Raw genomic sequence first — 18,800 nt, forward strand, 5'->3', positions numbered from 1 at the left:
CTTTGTGACTCCACTCAGCGGGGATGGACAGTTCACTTCAATAAAAGTACACTCTTGACCTGACCTCAATACAGACAATATGAAAGGTGTTTCTGTAGTGGTACTTAATGGATCATTGCTGGATCACAAAACATTTTTAAAATTCCAGTAAATCTAAACCATCATCTTTGCAAGTATTTTAATCTTTGCAAGTATTTTAATCATACCAGAAAGGATATAGTTAGGGGAAAGCTAGGGCTACCCTTTCTACAAGGAACAGGATGTCTTCTAGAAAACATAATTCTACCAGGAAGTATCCCGAGTAGCAACTCTGTTTATTTTCCACTGAAATATAAAACTAATCCATATTTTGGGGAAGAAAGAAAGAAGAGAATTAAATTTGCTTAATTGTCTTAACTATTTATATTTGCAGTACAAATGACATTATACAAAAAGCATACAAAGTAAAAAGAACACAACTGCTTTACACTGTTGAAAATACTCAGATATGTAAAATCAAAGATCATGTTTGCTTCATTGGAGCTGGAATATTAGCAGATGCTTGTTCTAGGTAAGCTAATGGACCTTGAGACATTTCTGCAGGCTTTTTGTGCTGTACACTGATATCTTCCAGGACCTGTTGCCAGTGTCGCAGTTTACCCAAATGCTTCTGAATTAATGCTTCTTTTCTCTGCAATTCATTTCTTAATTCTGAAACATCCTATGGATGAAAAAATGTGTAAACAGTCAGTATTAATAAGAATAACCACCTCACATAAAGAGCATGTAATTTTTTTAGCCTGAGTTTCCAAGCTGATCTTATGGTGATTCTAATATTGGAAAAATATGGAACAGAGGGAAAGCACTGGGAATGCACTAGTTCCATTCCTCTAGGTCACTTATTTCAGAGATCATAAATTCCAGCAAAATTTGACTAACTAGTTTGTTTCTTCCAGTGAAATACCTGTGTTCTAACAGTCCACAGAGCCGCAGGCATCCAGCTTCTCCAGGTTTCTGGTGCAAGCTATGTTAACAGTCAAGTTCTACCAACTTAAGATACAGCATCACGTTGAGAAACCCAGAATTAATGTGAACAAGGTAATTAACTGTACAGGTACACAGCTTATCTTAGCAAGTACAACACAGGTAAATTAATTTAAACATACCTCTTTAATTACTTGTTCTGGTTTCTGGACTGATAGCTGCAGTCTTTTTTGTAGAAAAAAGCATTCAGTTTGTCTTGCGACATCCAAAAACTTCTGGATGCACTGATCAACACCTAAACATAACAAAACAGGAAGAAGTGATTCCACAAAAGTAGTTATGAGGCTGATACCGGTAGCTGTCAACATTTTATAAAAACACTTTTCACAGTACTTTCTAGAAAGAAAACATTAAGATTTACTAAAATGACATATGTATAAAACCAAGATGCAAATTAAATGTCTGCATAAATCCCTTTTCCCCAAGTTTTATTATATTTTTGACCATGAAAAGTAGTTCTAACATAATTTGTGGAACTTGGTTGAATAAAGAAAACATGTTGCTGCATGCCGAAGCAACAAGCACCATGTAAGGTTCTAAAACATAGGCATATTTAGGAGAATATTCTGCCTTACTATATTACGCACTACTGTTTGATAATAAAAGCTTTTCCATTCCAGCATACGGATAAAACCCAATACCAAGCAAGGAAATTTCAGAAGTATTTATGCTGGTTTTGAAGAGTGCTTGAGAGTCAAGCTTGAAAAACCTGCTAAGGAAAAGTACACTTCTAAGCTGTATTCGAGGGGCATTTTTTAACTTCCCGTCTATAGCAGCCCAGTATCAATTATGCCTCCCACAGAGGTGCCTGTCACGCAGGCCTTAGAGCATTGCTACTCATCTAGGCTCTCCTTTCCCAGCTTTTAATTACTGCTTCATCAACATTACCTTCTTAGTTTCTGAACAATGTATTTCATTGCCCGTTAATATAACCCCACACAACCCCGGAGCCAGCTGGCACTCGCACCTCTCCGGAAGACCCCCATCATTCCCTGTGTGAGGCTCCGAACAGAGTTCCAGCTGGGAAGGGGGAGTCGCCGTTCAAAGGCCCCGAATTGGTTTTAAAACACTTTTGGCCTCAAGTGACAAGGCACGTGTACCCTTGGCAAAGCTCAAACGCACCTGCAAAACCTCCCAAGTTTTAGGGAAAGTTAGCCGTAAATTTGCAACCCCAGCCGTGCCCCTCAGTATTCCAGGCCTGCAGAATAAATCCGTGGCGTATCCAGGGCTTTCCTGAAGCCGAGCCGAGCTGCAGCACCTCGGCAGCGCCCGAAAGCCGCCGAGGGGTCAGTCCAGCCCGGCGGGACTCAGGCGAGAGGCGCCGGGCACGGCGGCAACAGCCCTTCCCCACCCCCGGGGCCTCACCGGTGCGGATCTCCTCCTGGTCCGTGCCGTTCACGTAGTCCTGGCTCACCAGCGAGGCGAAGCAGGCCTGCAAGAGAGGGGAGCGCGGGCGGTCAGAGCCCCGGGGGGAGCGCCCACCCGCGGCCTCCCCCGCCGCGGCGCACGCACCTCGAAGGACGCTTCCAGATCGTCCACCAGCGTGTTGTTGGGATTGCGCGGCCCGGTCGGAGGCGGGATGAGGCCGGCCGGGCCGGGCCCACCGGGAGGCCCCGGCGGCGGCGGCGGCCCCGGCGGCTGGCTGGGGAACATGCCGCCCAGCACGCCCGCCATGGCGCCCCGCGGGCTGCGCGGCCGCCGCGCCTGCGCAGGGGGCGGGGGGCGAAGGCGGGCCCGGTGCCCCCCCCGCCCCGCCCGCTGCCCCCCCCGCCCCGCCCGCTGCCCCCCCCCCCCGCCGCCGCCGCCTCCCGCCTCCCTCCCGCACGCAGGGCAGCCCCAGCGGCCGGGAGCTCCGCCCGCCTCGGGCGCGGGGAGAAGCCGAGAAAACAAAGCCGTCCTTCCCAGAGAGACCCTCCCCTCCAGCCTCTGCCCTCCCGCGCCTCCCAGACGCCAGCCGGGTAAGAAGCAGCTCAGCACCGCTGGTCACAGGCAGCCACACACGAGTTTAACAGAAAAAAAGCACACCCTCCGGGCCTGGATCCCCCACGTTCTCAAGAAAACCTGGCCCCTCTTTGTAGGTGTGTTTGACGTGTCAACTCTCAGCTTGAAGCCCGAGAGCCTCGCACGCAGCAGGGTGACAAAGGGCGGGGGCTGCTGACGAGCTCCCCTCGAAAAACCCACCCAGCACTAACGTGCGTTGATTCGTGTTTGAAAGGCAGTGACAAGATGGATTCTTGTTGGCACTTGTTTAAGACTCAGTACATAATTTAGTGCCAAAGCCATGCTAATCACACTAATTGCAACAGCCTAAACATGCATTATTTCTCACCTCAAAACACACCAACAGCAGTTCTAGTTTTTCCCAAGGAAAAATGTCAGAATGGCAAATTTAAGAACAACTTTGCAGTTACTTTATGCACAACCTAAAATTCATCCAATACTGAGGCACAGCTATGATCTCCATGCTATTGTTCATTCTCAATAAAAACTCACACCCAAATAAGAGATTTATTGTTTGCAATAATTCAGCATACTTAACATATAAAAAAAGCAGTTCAGATGTTTTCCACCATCGTGTTTTGGTACTAAATATCTCAACATTTCAAACAGGAGTTTTTATTTTTAACTGCATTATATGGGATGACAAATCTCAAAGGCAAGATATTCTCACCCAAATAATGATTTATAAAAAGCACTTGTAGTTCATTACTGTAGTAAAAATACGCTTGGGACATTCATTTATGAATAATACTTTTTTTTTTTTTTTTAAGGCAGAGTAGATTATTTTAGAATAGGTATTTTATTGGGTATTGTGACTGTCTTGACTCAATCGAGCTGCAAACTCCACTAGGGTTCTCGTAGGCCGCCCTGCCATGCCTTTTCGAAGATAGGGCACCTCATCCTTGTTAGACATCACACCAGCTATATCTAAATGAGCCCAGTGAGAGGCAGTCACAAATTCTTTCAGGAATGCAGCAGCTGTGCATGCTCCTCCAGATCTGTGGGGAACAGATGAAGTGTATTGTTTCCAAAGCAACACCAACAGCACAAACATGAAGCGAATACGCTGAAGGGGCACATGAAGGATATTGATGCATCTTACCTGCTGTACTTGCCAATGTTGCTAACATCTGCAAGAGGACAGTCTGTTACTTGTTTTGTGTAATGGTCAAAAAGAGGCATTCTCCAAACTCTGTCTCCTGTCAAAATGCTGGCCTGAAAAAGAAACACTGATAGTTTTTGCAAATTTTTCTCTTTCTTATTTTTTTTCCCCCCTTTTTTAAACTGCATTCCCAAGCCCCTGTACTAGGCATGGTTAGCTTTGTTTAGCTTTGATTAGTCTAAAAATCTTCAGTGCTATATACTATCAGGTATTTGGAGACACACTGCCAAACAAAACAGTGAATCCTACTTTTTAGGTACTTTAGTGTCAGTCAAAAGGCAAAAATCTAAACACTGGGTTTATTTTCAGTTTCCATTTTCCTCCCTGGCAGAGGCTTCCTTTACCCATCACACTCCAGCCAATCACAAGGACTGAATTTCTGTCTCAATGTTGTTTGGCAAGATCAATTACCTTTTTAACATGAACTAATTACTGTCAGTGCTCCAGAGCTTATGCATATACAGTAAATGACCAGAAAATGCAGATCTTTAAGATGATACGGATGCTATTTGCTGTATGATACTAAACGTCACTGAAGAGCTAGCAATTAATATTCAAATTAATTATTTTCAATTAAATACAAAATTTAATAACATACCATTTGGATTTGCATAAAGACTTTGAGTAATGCGCTAACTTTTCAATAACAGCTATTACTGAGTTATGATTATTTAATAATAATGCAGATGGCCTACTTCATAAAGGTGAGTCCAAAGCCAAGATGAGTTTGTGAACACTCCAGTTGCCGCAGACCCCAACGCAACATCCATGGCACCTACAGAAACATACTTACAACATCATACAACAAAGGTAAAGGTGGACCTGAGCTATTCTGCATCCTAATTCCTCACAGAACTTTTCATTTTTTATTCCCATTATCAGTAATTTATAAAGTCTGCAAAACCTAAAGTTTTTAATACAATTGCATTTTTAATAGTTTAAATGTTGTTAAACCTTTACATCATCTAATAGGACAAGAATTCATAAAAAATATATTCTGTATCATGAAACTAGATTTTATGTTTTCAGCTTGATGTTTCTTAGCAATATGTCTAATATTAAACATAGTAATGTGTCTTCTCAAAAAAAAGACAACACTAAATTTTATTGTTTCCATACAGAAAATATGAATGGACTTTTTTCAATTTATATACCTCTACAATTTTTGAGCTGATACTTTCCCTCTCGGGAATTTCACTTGCATAGATTTTTGCACAGCATACATGAATTTAAATGAAAATAATCCTTATCAAAACACTAAACCATACCTAAACCAGAGGTATTACGTGCATAGTTATTTATTTGATGCCACAGAACTGCCTCTCTAATACCAACACTAAAATCTCAATGAGATTTAAAAAAAGAAGACAAGTAGTAGTTTAACAAAATGTTACATCAAGTAAGTTTCTCCTGCAGCTTTCCTCCTTCCTCCTTGGTGCCCAAGGAGCCTAAACACAGAATAATCTCCAGTGGGAGTAAACTCCTTATTCTATCATGCCCTTTATATGGGAATACTTTTATACAAGCCAATGATCTTAAAATCAGCTTCCCTTCTGTCTATTGAAATTTTCCATGGCATTTGAACTGGTAAAACTCATGGAACACAATTTAAAGCACTAGTAGAGTATATATAGAGAGATAATTACTTTGTTTAGCGTACTAATTAAGCAACACAGTGGACTCCTTTCTGAACTACTCTTCCATGTTTGCCCTCATTTCAGCTACAGTCACTTCACCCACGACAACTTGTAACTGCAGTTCATGAGATGCAGCCACAATGCTGTTTTTTAATTTTAAATTATAACCTCACTCATATACAACTGTAGAGATAAAACCATTAAAGCACATTTTATTATGCCTGGAAGTATGCAAACTGAACATAAGAGATACTTCAGTCAAATTAATTATTGGGAAGATGATAATGACTCTCCTATTCCATTTTCTAGAATCATGGAGACCTGAGCTACCTCACATAATGGAAGGACGGGTGCTGGCTAGGTCAGACAGAGCTCAGGCACTCAGGAAGCTGTTCACAAAGAAGCTATTTTGGCTCCAGCATGGTGACTGCCATGTGGAGCTGGCAGGATTCTTCCACAACCATGCCAGTATCTCTGCATCACAGAGCCCCTGGAGCTGGGGGTCTTAACTCAGACGTGGAAGCACTGGGAAACACTGCACAGAAACATCAGTGTCTGTGTAGGTTTTCTTGTTATTCTTAGTTCCGGCTCAGCTGGGCTGACCCAACTTAATCTAGATTGCTGAGTGTGTACCCTGCACACCTAGAGACATGGTACAGCAGTACAAGTTGTTAGAGCATTAACTGTGCTACCTGTTGTCCTACAATATGTAAAATCATCTCAATTGCTTTCAAATTCAGGCTGGCTTTATATACATTGTTCAACTGATTCACAGCCCAGTTAATGACAGTGACAAAGAACTGACTTGCTAAATGAGCAAGGAATGGAGACTGCTTACCTGTTAATGTTGCAGCATTCACAATAGCTCTTGCATTAAAACTGTGGGCGTAACACAGAGCATCAGCTAGCAGCAGTCTTCCTTCTGCATCTGTGTTATCTACCTTCAGGTGAAAAATTAGTGAAAACAGATCAACTACAGAAAACATCCCTTTCACTGACTTTTTTCTTACATACTAACTTAAATAGCTGTTAGATTGTGAATGCACTGTTGCAGGCCCCAGGAACTTCAGGTCATAAAAATTTACCCAAAATAAACTTAAAAAAAAAAAAAAAGAAGAAAAAATATAGTATTGATATGCAGTTATGTTTATAAAATAAAAGCACAGATGTAGCTGAGGTAAAGTCCTCTTTCAGCACTGCAACCTACTCTGCACACTGGGCCTCTGTGCTGCTGGCTCCTCAGAAGAGCCTGGAGGTGCCCCAGTGGAGTGCAGGGGGCTGGTTGCCATTCCCAGCAAAGCCCCAGGAATCCCAGGGGCTATTTCTGAGCAAGCAGAGGAAACTGCAAAGGAGAGGGTACCACAAAGAACACAGATGCATGGCTGGAAACTGCTTTCTCTGTGGATCTTGAAACTTCATCACTCTAAAATGTAAAATAAATAGCCCTTTTGCTCCTTTCCCCTTTCAGGGAAAATTAATGATTAATTCTGCAAGACTAACTGCATGATGTGCTCTGAGCTACTAGTACTTTCTTGCAAATTTCTTCATGGTGGGGGAATATGTGCCCAGCCTTTTCCCTCAAAACAGAAGGTGGCTGAACTCAGTTTTGGGAGAAGCACCTCAAGGAACTGGAAGGTTCAGCAAGTCAGAGGTGGTAGAATCACAGAAATCCAGATATTGATGAAGCCATATACTTCTAAATTAAATCAGTGGTCTACAGCACAATTACTTTCAGTACCATTTAATCTACAAGTTTAGTATGGAACAGTTTGGATTCAATACAAAATATGAATTTTGAGTAGGGATTTGGCAAGCTCCTTTGAACCAACAGCCCCTTTGAGTTCTGATTGTGCAGAGCAGCTTGGCAGTAAAGACCTTGGTTATGCCAGCAGGAAACGGATACTCTTAGGTCTTACTCCAGATAGTACAGAAGAGTCCTGAAGGGTCTGCAGGGAGCAACTGATATGTTATTCATTCTGACTGAGAACCTTTTTTTATAAGCATTTTACCAATCTCTTGTGCTCAAACAAGATTTTCTGCCATGTTCAGTAAATGACCATACTTTTTCAGCTTTTTCTTAGCAATTTATAAAACATGTCTAATCTCTAAGATTGATATTTATATTTGAAAGAATCATATGATAGCAGTGTCTAATTAATAACATGCTTCTTACATTTTTAAAAAAGTACATTTGTACTGCTGTGATTGCAGTAATATAACTTGATTGATTAAACCAATTTACCAACAGTAGTAAAAATCCAAGTTTCACAAGCATACCTGTATTGTTTTTCCATTCTTGGCTCTAACTACATCTCCAGGCTTGTTTGCCTTACCACTGGGCATGTTTTCACAGAGGGGTGCCAAGCCTTAGAGAGAAAAGGAAAAATGCAATACTAGTTTCTTTCTCAGAAAAGGTGCAGAAAATCCCAAGCACCTCCTTGAGAAAACAGTGCTATTCTCATTTTGAATTTATGCTCAAAATCAAAATTTTCCTGGTTCTCTACTCACTGGAAATAAATATTGTGCAATGTCAAGAGGGGTCCAAGGACTCGCCATAGGAATCCAACCATAAAAAAAGCAAATGGAGATGAGCAAAAAAAAGTGTAATTGTCAAAACTCCAGCTATAAATGGGATAAGGGGATGAAAGGCATTCCACCATTCCGAGGGAAAAACCTGCTTCTAGCACAAGGAATAAGCAAATTGTGGACCACCACTCTTCAGGGGGAATCACGTACACAGCCTTTTGCTCCACTCCTTTAGCCCTTCCCATCACGTACTTCTAAGTGAGGAACGTGAGGATGTGTGTTTCGCTGCCCTCTACTGGTTGAAGCATAAAAGTGACGAAAATATTAGTTTCCTGCAAGTCGAGGCTCTCAAACATAGAACTTATCCTAGAGTGGATCACATAACATCAGCAACTCCTTTTTGCCACGGTTCCTGAATCAGCTCATTTAATTTTAGCTGTGCAACATTTTTGCAGAAATATATAAGCATTTCTCATACTTAAAACCAGTATCAGCAGACTGGAGTTTTTGTTTATTTGTTTTAGATTTCTTGAGATGTTCACCTAAGAAAAGAAAAGCTGATCCCTCTTCCTGTTCAGCTGTGGCAAACCCTCATGGAGGTAGCTCAGCTAGCTCCTTTTCATTTTTAATTGCTTTTACAGATATCCACATTCCTTCCTGTAACGAAGGATCAGGAATTCTGAAAAAGTTGTTGCAAGTAAGTTTACTGATAATCACTGCTGACCTAAGATCTAAAAATCATGCCTTCAAAATTTTAATTCAGTGTTGAAATATTTTATTCAAGCAAAACTAGTATTTTTTTATAAGCAACTGAAAATGGAAGAGAAGCTGAGATAATTAAGTCTGCAAGAGTCCATGGCTTTTCTGTAAGATTGTTACCACTGCTGATACTAGAAAATGACTTTGTCAACAAGAGATCTTGTAAAATTAAGATTTGGGGATTATTACACAAACATACTTACCAATTATGTTTAGAGGTAGATTTAAAGCTGCTGCTGTCACAATGGCTGAACAGATAGTTGCTGCTCCTCCCATGTCTGCCCTCATCGCATCCATGCCCGATGACGGCTTCAGTGAAATGCCACCACTGGGACAAACAGAACAAGTATCATCCAACATGTAGGAGTTTGAAGTGGCAAGCATTGCTAATATTCTGTCCATCAGTCTGTTTTAGCACCAGGTATTAGTAAATGTGTTTTCAAATATTCCCTCAACGCCCTAACAAGCATAAGGAAACCAAGGCATGTGGGTCTTCCTTTCAGATCAAGTATATCCCTAAATTATCTCCTCATAATTAGGATGCCATAAAAATCTAGGTAATCTGCAGCAGACTAACTCAATGGTCTTCATAATAGCAAAAGAGCACAAAAAAAGAACAAAACAGGAGCCTTGGTAAAATCAGCACATGGAAGGGGAACAGACTGATCAATTCTTCAGTAGTTAGGTGACATGAGTAGCAGTTACAAGGAACTGCTGCAAAGAACAAACTACTCTTTCCTCATGCATGACCTAAATGTCCAGTGACATACTGCAATTATAAATATTTAAATGCTTTATCCTGAGGTTTGCTCAGGCTGATAAAAATAAAAAATAGCAAGTTGTTTGGGTTTTTCCTCCTGAATTTCCCTTTTCGCCTTAGAAGACAACAGCGTATCAATTTCCATTTTGTCCAACCACTCAGGCTTGTCTTCTCCCCAGAAAAGGCAGCACAGTCTACTATAGAGGGAAAGTTCACTGGAATGACCCTGAAAGATAAGCTGAGCAAAGGAAACACATCTCCCCATTGAACATGAATAGCAGGAAGGCATTTTACCCCCTTAGTCATTAAAATATTAGTATACAAACCTGTCAAATGTAACTCCTTTTCCTACAAATACCAATGGGGAGTCATTTGTATTAGCACCACCTGAATAGTGAATCTCCAGAAAGATGGGAGGTTCAGCTGAACCCTTAGCTACACTCAGGAATGCTCCCATCTGTTGTGTTGCTATCCAAGACTCTGGTCTGGAACAGAAAAAAAATTAAATTGTTTTGGCTTTTTTTTTTTTGTATTTGCACTCTTTGACTTATGCGACTTTGTTAGTTTTTAAGAGATCACAATTCTTGAAAGTTTGTATACAAACAAAAATTCAATTTTAGTTAATTATTTTGGAAACTGTAATTTAAATCCAACCATTATTACCTTTTTTTTGTGAAACAGAAAAATAGTGCCTCAAAGGTGCTGTTCAGTTTTCGTTTTGCCTTGTTTAAAAAATAACAACCACTCTGCATTTTCTGCATCAGGATTGTTAAACTTTCATCATCAGGCGGTACTCTCTGAAGGCACATGGAGTAACAATATTGCAGCAGGTTACTGTTTAGCTGTCTGTTATGTTGGTTAACTATAGTTGATTTCCCTCAGTCTCTTGCTCTTCAACAAAACAGCCTCCAACATTTGCACTACCAGTTAGCCCATTTACACTTAAGTGCAGTAACTAGAAATGCTGAGGCAAAGTCAACTGCAAGGGCTTTCATGACTCCAATTAACATTTTTAGAAGTTAAAAAAAAAAAAGCCCCAACAATAACAGGAATAAATAAGGAATATTTAATTACCACATCCAAGCAAAAAAACTAAAGTATGTATAAAACCCACTTGGGAAGAAAACAAAGAGTATTAGAAAAAAGATACCTGGTCTTTGTCCTGTATTCAGAGACTTCATCAGGCTTTCTCTTTCACAGCACATGTGTCAATTAAGCAGTAATTGTCTGCATGGCTAATTGACAATTAATGGTTTTACCATATCACAGCATCTTGTCTACTCTGCTAACTAGAAGCTCACCTAATATTGAGAGTAGCCTGCAGTCTGGGCCTCTCTCATACCTTTCTGCCAAACGCTTCCCCAGCTTTTGTCTTTGCAGAGGCAAAACGAGTGTGAAAATGAGAGCACACTGCATACTTGAATAGCCTGGAAGATATCTTATCCTACAGAGGAATCATTTAAATGGAACTTACCTTACATGGACCTTCACATTGCTGAAACTTCTGAGCTTCTGTTCCATATGTTCGGCAAATTTGGATGGAGTTACATAATTAGCTGGAGCCTCCATAAGGTACCGAGCGAGGTTCTGACCCTCAGCGTAGATTACACCTTTTTGCCAGGCTTCATTTTCAGCACTAAACAACACCATACAATAATCAGGATCATAAACATTTGCAAAAGTAAGATGATGTCAGCATCCATCTGTTCTCTCCTGTTTGAAAATGCAGGATCATTAATTTGGGGCAATTTAAAATGTCATAGTAATCTTACTACGAGGAATTTAGGATACTATCCAAGGTACATCTAGTCTAGTAGCTCATCTCTGGTTCTAGTCAGTTCCAAATGCTTCACAGAAAGCTAAAAGAATCCTAGAGCAGACAAATGTAGAATTATCTGTCTAATACATTAGGTCTTGTCCTAATCCTTACTAGTCAGAGATTGGCTTAAATCCTTAAGCACAAGGTTTAATATCCTTTCAAAATTCATAATCGCATTAATTATAACAGCCCTGGAAGTTTTTATTTACCATATAAAGCCTCCAATTATCTGTTTCACTACTGAAATATGATTATGTGATAAGAGTGGTATTTGGATCTCATTTCACAGTGCACTCAAGACATTTCACTAATGAATGACAGAGCAAACGTTTATAAAGAGCTGCCTGCATAGGAGATGGGGAAGCCTCTCTGGGTACTCTGCAACATGACTGGTACAAAACCTTTGATTTTACTGAGACAGAACCAAAAGGCTTACTTGCTTTAAAACACATGACAAAGCAGGGCATTAAGCTAGATTCCACCTCTAAGAGCAGCACAGTGAAGAAGGAATCCAGAAGGAGTATTGAATCATTGTCTGGATATAGAGGAATGGAATTAAGAAGCCAAATCTCAGCTGACACTGAAATTGGCCAGAAGTATGAAAAACTACAAGAGGACTTCAACGGACACATGGATCAGGAAAAGGAAGAACAGGAATACTACTGTCCCATTGCTAAATGGGGCAGGCAATCTAGCAAACACCGAGAAGACTGAAGTTCTCAATGCCTGCTTTGCATCAGTCTTAATTATTAAGATCTGCTTCCAGATTCATCAGTTCTTTGTGCTTAGTAACTGAGTTTGGGAAAGGAACATACTAGCCATAGCAGATTAGAAGGACTGTTTAAGGAAGCCAGATATGCACGAGGTCCTAGGTTAGCAGTCAGTGTGTATCTGAAGGTGCCAAGGGAGCTGGCTGGCACAATTAATTGGAAAATGACAAGTCCTCATCTTTAAGAATGGCAAAGAGAATATAGGGAACTACAAACCATTTATTGTAGGCTTAATCGCCTAAAATTTCATTGAGAAAGTCACCTTGGAAACCATTTCCAGGTACCTGAAGAACAAAGATGGTCACTGGGAACAACCATTATAGATTTGGGATAAATCATGCCTGACCAACTCAACTGACTTTTATGATGAGACAGTTGGCACAGAGGACCACAGTGGATATAATTTCTCTTGGCTTTAGCAAGGTTTTAATGTAGAATCCTTGCAGACAAATTGAGAAAACATGAACTGGAGGGGTAGACTACAAAATGGGTGAAAAACTGTAAGAGTTGTTTGGCTCAGAAGATAGCAGACAACAGTTGAACTACCTAGCTGGCAGGTAAGAGTTGCAAGCTAGACAAGTTGCAGCTAGACTAGATGACCTACAAAGGTCCTTTCCAGCCTAAATGATTATATACAAAAACTACTTCCAGTGTCATAAGTGGTCATAGGACCATCTATGTTTTCAGGAAATCTTTATTTAGTATAATCAGCTCCCAAACCTATCTGCTGTGCTACAAAATGGGAAGTGTTGCATGTAGCTTATAAAAACATGCTTCAATTGAGAGGTTTTTATTTTATTTCACTAACTTCCTTATAAGGAAAGACTTGTTCCTGTACAAAGTACATATGGGAAATGCCTCTCCACGTGACAGAATATTCTATATGGGAGATCCTGAGTCCCCTCTGATAGAGTAAAAGGGGATTAATAAAGCTTTGTTCTGGAACCAAAAGCTCTGATATTACTTTCTGCTTTCAAGTAACAGTGATATTTATTTAGAAGCCAGAAGCACCCAAGCTTCTCTTCTTGCATTATTCTGAATGAAAATATAACAAGTGAACTATGCAAAGCATATCCATCATGGCATGGTCTGATGTCAATTAACATTTCCTGATTATCAAAAGGATTTATGCATTTATGAAGTTTGAAATACCTCTGCTCCACAATTTTGGCATGCAGTATCAACAAAAATCCTTTCACATCACAACCATGCTTCAAGTGATGTTTTTTACTCCTATTTTTATTCTGAGCCTTCTTTTCTATGAGGCAGCATTTATTTACCTTTAACCTCAGAACATGGCATACTAACAGAACATATAGTGCAAACACTATAAATGCACTTGAGATGTAAAATACTACAGGAAATTCAAAGGAATAAGCAGAGTTAAGAGGGATACTACTGCTAGCCTTGTTCTCCCAGTTTTGTTTTTCCCATGCACAAGCATGCAGTTTTATAAATAAGGAAACACACAGATAAATAAACAGGCCAGCTTTCATTTTGCCATCACCTTCCATGAAGCTGAGGAGTAACTACAGGTTTCTTTTTTTGCTTCAGCTCATTATATTCATGCAATCCAAGGACAGCACCTTCTGCAGCTGCTTGAGCATCTCCACAGCAGTCTACTTCAACACAAGGCATCTCCAGATCTTGGATCTGTCTACAACCAACTGAAAAATACAGTGCAGAAATAGCAGGCTGAGTATTGCACAGAACTGCAAAACAGGTATCAGAGGTGATCAATTTCCTTTTTCAAGGAAAAAAATAATTTTTACTCAAGATATCTAAATTTAAAAGTAAACCAGTTAAAAAGGACATAAATCATTAAAAATGCTAATGACCATATACTGACAAATGTCAACTGAAAATATCACTTGATTAATTGTAATGATTAAGACATTTCACAAGAATAAAAAGGAAAGTCCACGGCTGTTCTGATTCTGTTAAGCTCACTCTATATCAAAGAAAAGTTCTATCATTCTGGAGTGCTATAGGTTCTGTCTGTCTGCAGGTATCAGAAGTTTGTTGTAATTTAGTTTTCTGCTAAGAATATATGGCTGCTCTTTTCTGCAAATTAGTTTATACACTTTTATAAGCAAACAACCAAAAGTATGTATTCCATAAAATCTATTTTGTGCCCAAGTAATTTAACAACACTTTGGCAGCTAGTGAGACAACACTGGTTTGCACTTTGGATATAGAGCTGTCATACACATGTGACTGACCTTCAGTCTCAGATTATAAACTCTGCAGTGAGAACTCTTTTTATTCTTGTTTTATACACACTTAGTTGCAACAGTTATCCTTAGGATAGAGAGGCCTCCTCTGCCTATGACAGATAACATACTGAATCATACTTCTGATGTTGTGAAAGATACCAGTTTTTAACACACTTATCTCAGTCGCAAACCAAGTGGCAAAAGTAAATATATGTGCATACTTCAGTACAGCATGAGCATAAAGTGAATTAGTGGTGCTCTCAGGCTTCAAAATAGTAGTAATTATTCAAGTAACTTTTCAGTATCACACTGTTCAGGAAAGTTATTCAGAATATTGAAGAAGAGGAGGCTGAGGGGAGACCTCATTGCTTTCTACAACTACCTGGAAGGAGGTTATAGGGAAGTAAATAAGAAATATAGGGAGGTAAATAGGAGGAGGTAAATAATATATGGAGGTTATAGGGAGGTAAATAAATGATGAGAGCACCAGAGGAAATGGCCTGAAGTTGCAGCAGGGGAGGTTTAGGCTGAATATTAGTAAGAATTTCTATACTGAAGGAGTGGCCAGGCACTGGAACAGCCTGCCTAGAGAGGTGGCAGAGTCACCATCCTTGGAGATATTGAAGAAATGTGTAGATGTGGCACCCCAGGGCATGCTCTGGTGGCTGAGGGTGTGGGGGTTTTGTGGCGGTTTTTTGGTGGAATGTGTGTGGTTGTTTGTATTTGTTTGGGGTTTTTTGTGTTGACATTTGGACTCTGATCTTGGAGGTCCTTTCCAACCATGACAATTCTGTGATTCTGTGAGAAATAACTGGAGTTACCTCTCTGCAGATTGATTTACATGCCCTATCACTCCTTCCTTGCTAAGAAAAAAATGCATTAAAATCAGTGACCAGAAAATGCATTTACCGAACCACGCACTAGGTTTTGCATTTTGAAACAAGATCATATATAGACTCAGTCTTTGAAAGTGGAATACGCTGCACCACTACAATAGTTTTACAGACAAAATGCTTAAAAAAATGTTAAAATAGTTAACCTGCAACAGCTGCACGAATATTTTCTTTGCCTTCATTCCAGTTTTCTTGGTCATTTAGTCCAGCATTCTTCTTACCCAAGCCAACTACAACCACACTTGGAAAGTCCTAGATGAAGCCAACACACGAACGGATTCACTTGAAAGCCACAGCAGTCATTAAAAAGATCTTACTTTCCATATCAAACCAAGCACAGCATTAAAATACATTCAATACTGTCTCTACATTATGCACATTTCTGCACTAAGCGTGCCACTACGTTACCACAGTCTTGCAGCCCCAGTCATTTGCCACAGACACGTAGTCAGTTCTTCTGTTGCCCAATTAATAGTTAACTACATGCACTGGAGCAGATGTAAGGCTTTATGCTCAACACATAGCAAACCTGATACTTCTAAGGGTAAGTGTAACAGTTCTTTGAAAGCAGACCCAGATTTCCAGCTGCACCAAAAGGCCAGAACTGATCTGGAGAAGTGTAACCTTTTTTTTGGCACAGTACTATGTTCAAGGAAATAAAATAACTTCAAAGGCTGAACCTATGAGCTCAGCTCAGGAGCTTGAGCTGCCATAATTTGCTTAGTAACAAACCAAAGCTGCAGAATGCAGGGAAGCAGTCTAGCACAGCAGACTAAATGCTTGCCTTATAAGCTGCAAGGGGAAGGCAGAAAGGAAGAAATCACAAAGATTAAAGCAGCATTTTAACAATTAAGTCAAATTTGTGTAAAACTCAAGGTCATATATGCAAACAGATGTCCCACTGCTCTGAAGAAAAATGAAGTTAATCTTAGGTTTTGCCTTCCATCATAAATAGCTGTTCTGTCAGATTCTAACAACCAGCTCTCAGACTGTTACAGTAAAGCATTTTGGTTCACAAGATGCTGAAACTAGTGTTAACTTTCCAGAAGATCAGTGATTCAAGTTAACATTTTTTTAGTTATTATTTTACACACTTAGAAGAGGTGCAAGACCAAATTCTGCTCCCTTCTTTTGCAGAGATTTGCTACTCACTTCATCCTTTATGCAGAACTGGGATAATGGGACCTTCAGTGGACTCAACTTCCATGAAGTTTCCGAGAGCGTTTCTACTGAGTTGTGTCACCTGTCTGGGGTCTCCACACAGAAATTTACACATGGTAGGCAATACTCACTACAAATTGATTTATTTTAAATAGTTTTAATAGCCCCAATGTAAGACTCGATTACTTACACAGGGACACCTAGTGTCCTATTACGTCTGCCTACCCTCTAGCTACTATTCCAAAAAGGCAGAAATCATACTATGTTTGCCAGCTCCCTGTAGGTGCATTAGATGTATTAGGGCTTCTCAAATGGTACCAGAAGCCTAACTTCAAGCAGATGTATCCCCATCTCATACCATTGTGATACATCAAGTCTGTGCAGACAAAAGTCTTGCTTGAAGAACAGGCCCATGTCTTGTTTTCAGAGGTTTCAAGCACATGACTTTAAAATATCTGATTAAAGCCTATAATGGGACTACCTTGTGTTAGAGGGTTTTTGCAAACAGTGGAACACATTTTTGCACTCACTCCTCTTTAGCACAGAGGGCACAACAGAAGTCTGATGCAAAACTGTTGTGCTTCAGCCTACTCAGTGAGCTGTTATTTAGAGAACCTTTAGAGCAGACTTTATATCTTCTCATTTTGCAGCAGTGGAGGAAAGGCAGGATTGTGCAAAAGGCCATGCAAACATGGCGAGTGCAGAACAGAAGGTTTCAATAAGAACCACATCTTGAGTTGAGACGGGGGTGAGAGGGGACAAGAACAGCAGAGAATTTACACAAGCACAGCAGTGAACTCAAAATAAGATGTAAAGGCAAACTGCACACAGAAATCCGACGTTCATACCTGATGCAAACCATGGAATATGCGTGTTTTACCTTTCTTCAAAGGTGGCCCAGATCTAGGACACAAAAAGATTATTTAAATGAAGACGTCCTTATTGTTGATAAATGTTACGGTACTACATTCACTCCACAACCATGCAGTGCTCCTCAACACTGTACTGAGACACCTGGCTCAGTGCTGATTCACAGAAGGGGGCAGTATCCACAGGAGTTCCTCTCTAAACTGCTTGGCCTGATAGAAGCAAATACCAGCCTGAGAAGTGGTATGACACAAACAGTAATAATGACAGACCATTCTTACTGGTGTTGGTAGGTAGTTCAGTCCATTGCAGAAGCTTGCCATACACTTACATGGACAGAAGTTCCCTCAGCTTTCCAGACACGAGTCTATCAAAAGCATCTCCTGCACTAGTGAACTGGGCAGCACCTTCATCCTTTTCACTTGAGTAGATTCCCAGAACAAGACCCTAAAAAGGATGAGCATTGATGTAAACAACATTAAAGTTAGAGACCCCTCCAAAAGACGAGCACATTGTTAAAACTGCAGCTACTGCTGCATATATTCATCTCAGCTTATATATTTATCTAAGGTGATGCACGGAGCAACACTTCAGCACTACAACTATTTTTAAGCGTGAGAAAGACTCTGGACACAGTGTAACTGCAGGCAAAATCACTGTGCCCTTCCCCCCGCAAATGCAGATCTCCAGCCAGGTGCATCCAGGAGGAAGGCCGGGAGCTGCATCGCTCCGGACTCCAGCTCCTCGGCAGCAGGCAGAAGGTGCCGGGGCAGGCAGGCGGCTCTGCTGCCACGGCGAGCTTCTCCCACGGCCCCCGCACGGAGCGCACCCCAACGCCGCAGGTCCGGGAGGTTCCGCCGCGGGGCACACACCGACCCCAGAGCCGGGCACGCTCAGCCCTGCGCGGGAGCTGGGGACACCCTGTGGCCCCGCAGGACAACCTCGCCAGGCGGAAGGGTCCCCCCGCAGCCCCTCCTCACCTTCCCGCCCGCCCGGCGGCTGCAGCCCCGCGGCGAGGGGCCCTGCGCCGGGCAGCTGCCGGCCAGGAGCAGGTCCCGGGCCAGGCGGCGAGCAGCCGTCCTCCGCACGCACGGCAGCAGCATGGCCGGCCGCAGGCAGGAGAGGGAGGCGGGAGGCAAGAGGCAAGCAGGAGGGCGGAGAGAGGCCGCAGACCGGCAACCCGCCACCCCGCCCGCTGACCCCGGC

General features: G+C 41.4%; 2 protein-coding genes across 2 annotated transcripts; both read right to left on the minus strand.

The window, feature by feature from the left end:
* Positions 1-378: 378 nt before the first annotated feature.
* On the minus strand, positions 379-2,751 carry MED28 (mediator complex subunit 28). Its single transcript, XM_051620000.1, has 4 exons — positions 2,536-2,751; positions 2,389-2,455; positions 1,146-1,258; positions 379-700 (listed from the first exon to the last, which is right to left on the minus strand). The coding sequence occupies exons 1-4, from the start codon at positions 2,695-2,697 to the stop codon at positions 503-505; spliced, it is 540 nt and encodes a 179-aa protein (XP_051475960.1). The 5' UTR covers positions 2,698-2,751; the 3' UTR covers positions 379-502.
* Positions 2,752-3,512: 761 nt separating this feature from the next.
* LAP3 (leucine aminopeptidase 3) lies at positions 3,513-18,793 on the minus strand. The gene is made up of 13 exons (XM_051616730.1): positions 18,575-18,793; positions 17,926-18,041; positions 17,576-17,630; positions 15,713-15,818; positions 13,965-14,124; positions 11,343-11,504; positions 10,195-10,353; positions 9,312-9,436; positions 8,101-8,189; positions 6,662-6,764; positions 4,882-4,961; positions 4,127-4,239; positions 3,513-4,022 (listed from the first exon to the last, which is right to left on the minus strand). The coding sequence occupies exons 1-13, from the start codon at positions 18,695-18,697 to the stop codon at positions 3,824-3,826; spliced, it is 1,590 nt and encodes a 529-aa protein (XP_051472690.1). The 5' UTR covers positions 18,698-18,793; the 3' UTR covers positions 3,513-3,823.
* Positions 18,794-18,800: the final 7 nt, after the last annotated feature.

This window comes from Apus apus, chromosome 4 (assembly GCF_020740795.1).
Source record: "Apus apus isolate bApuApu2 chromosome 4, bApuApu2.pri.cur, whole genome shotgun sequence".
Taxonomy (NCBI): domain Eukaryota; kingdom Metazoa; phylum Chordata; class Aves; order Apodiformes; family Apodidae; genus Apus; species Apus apus.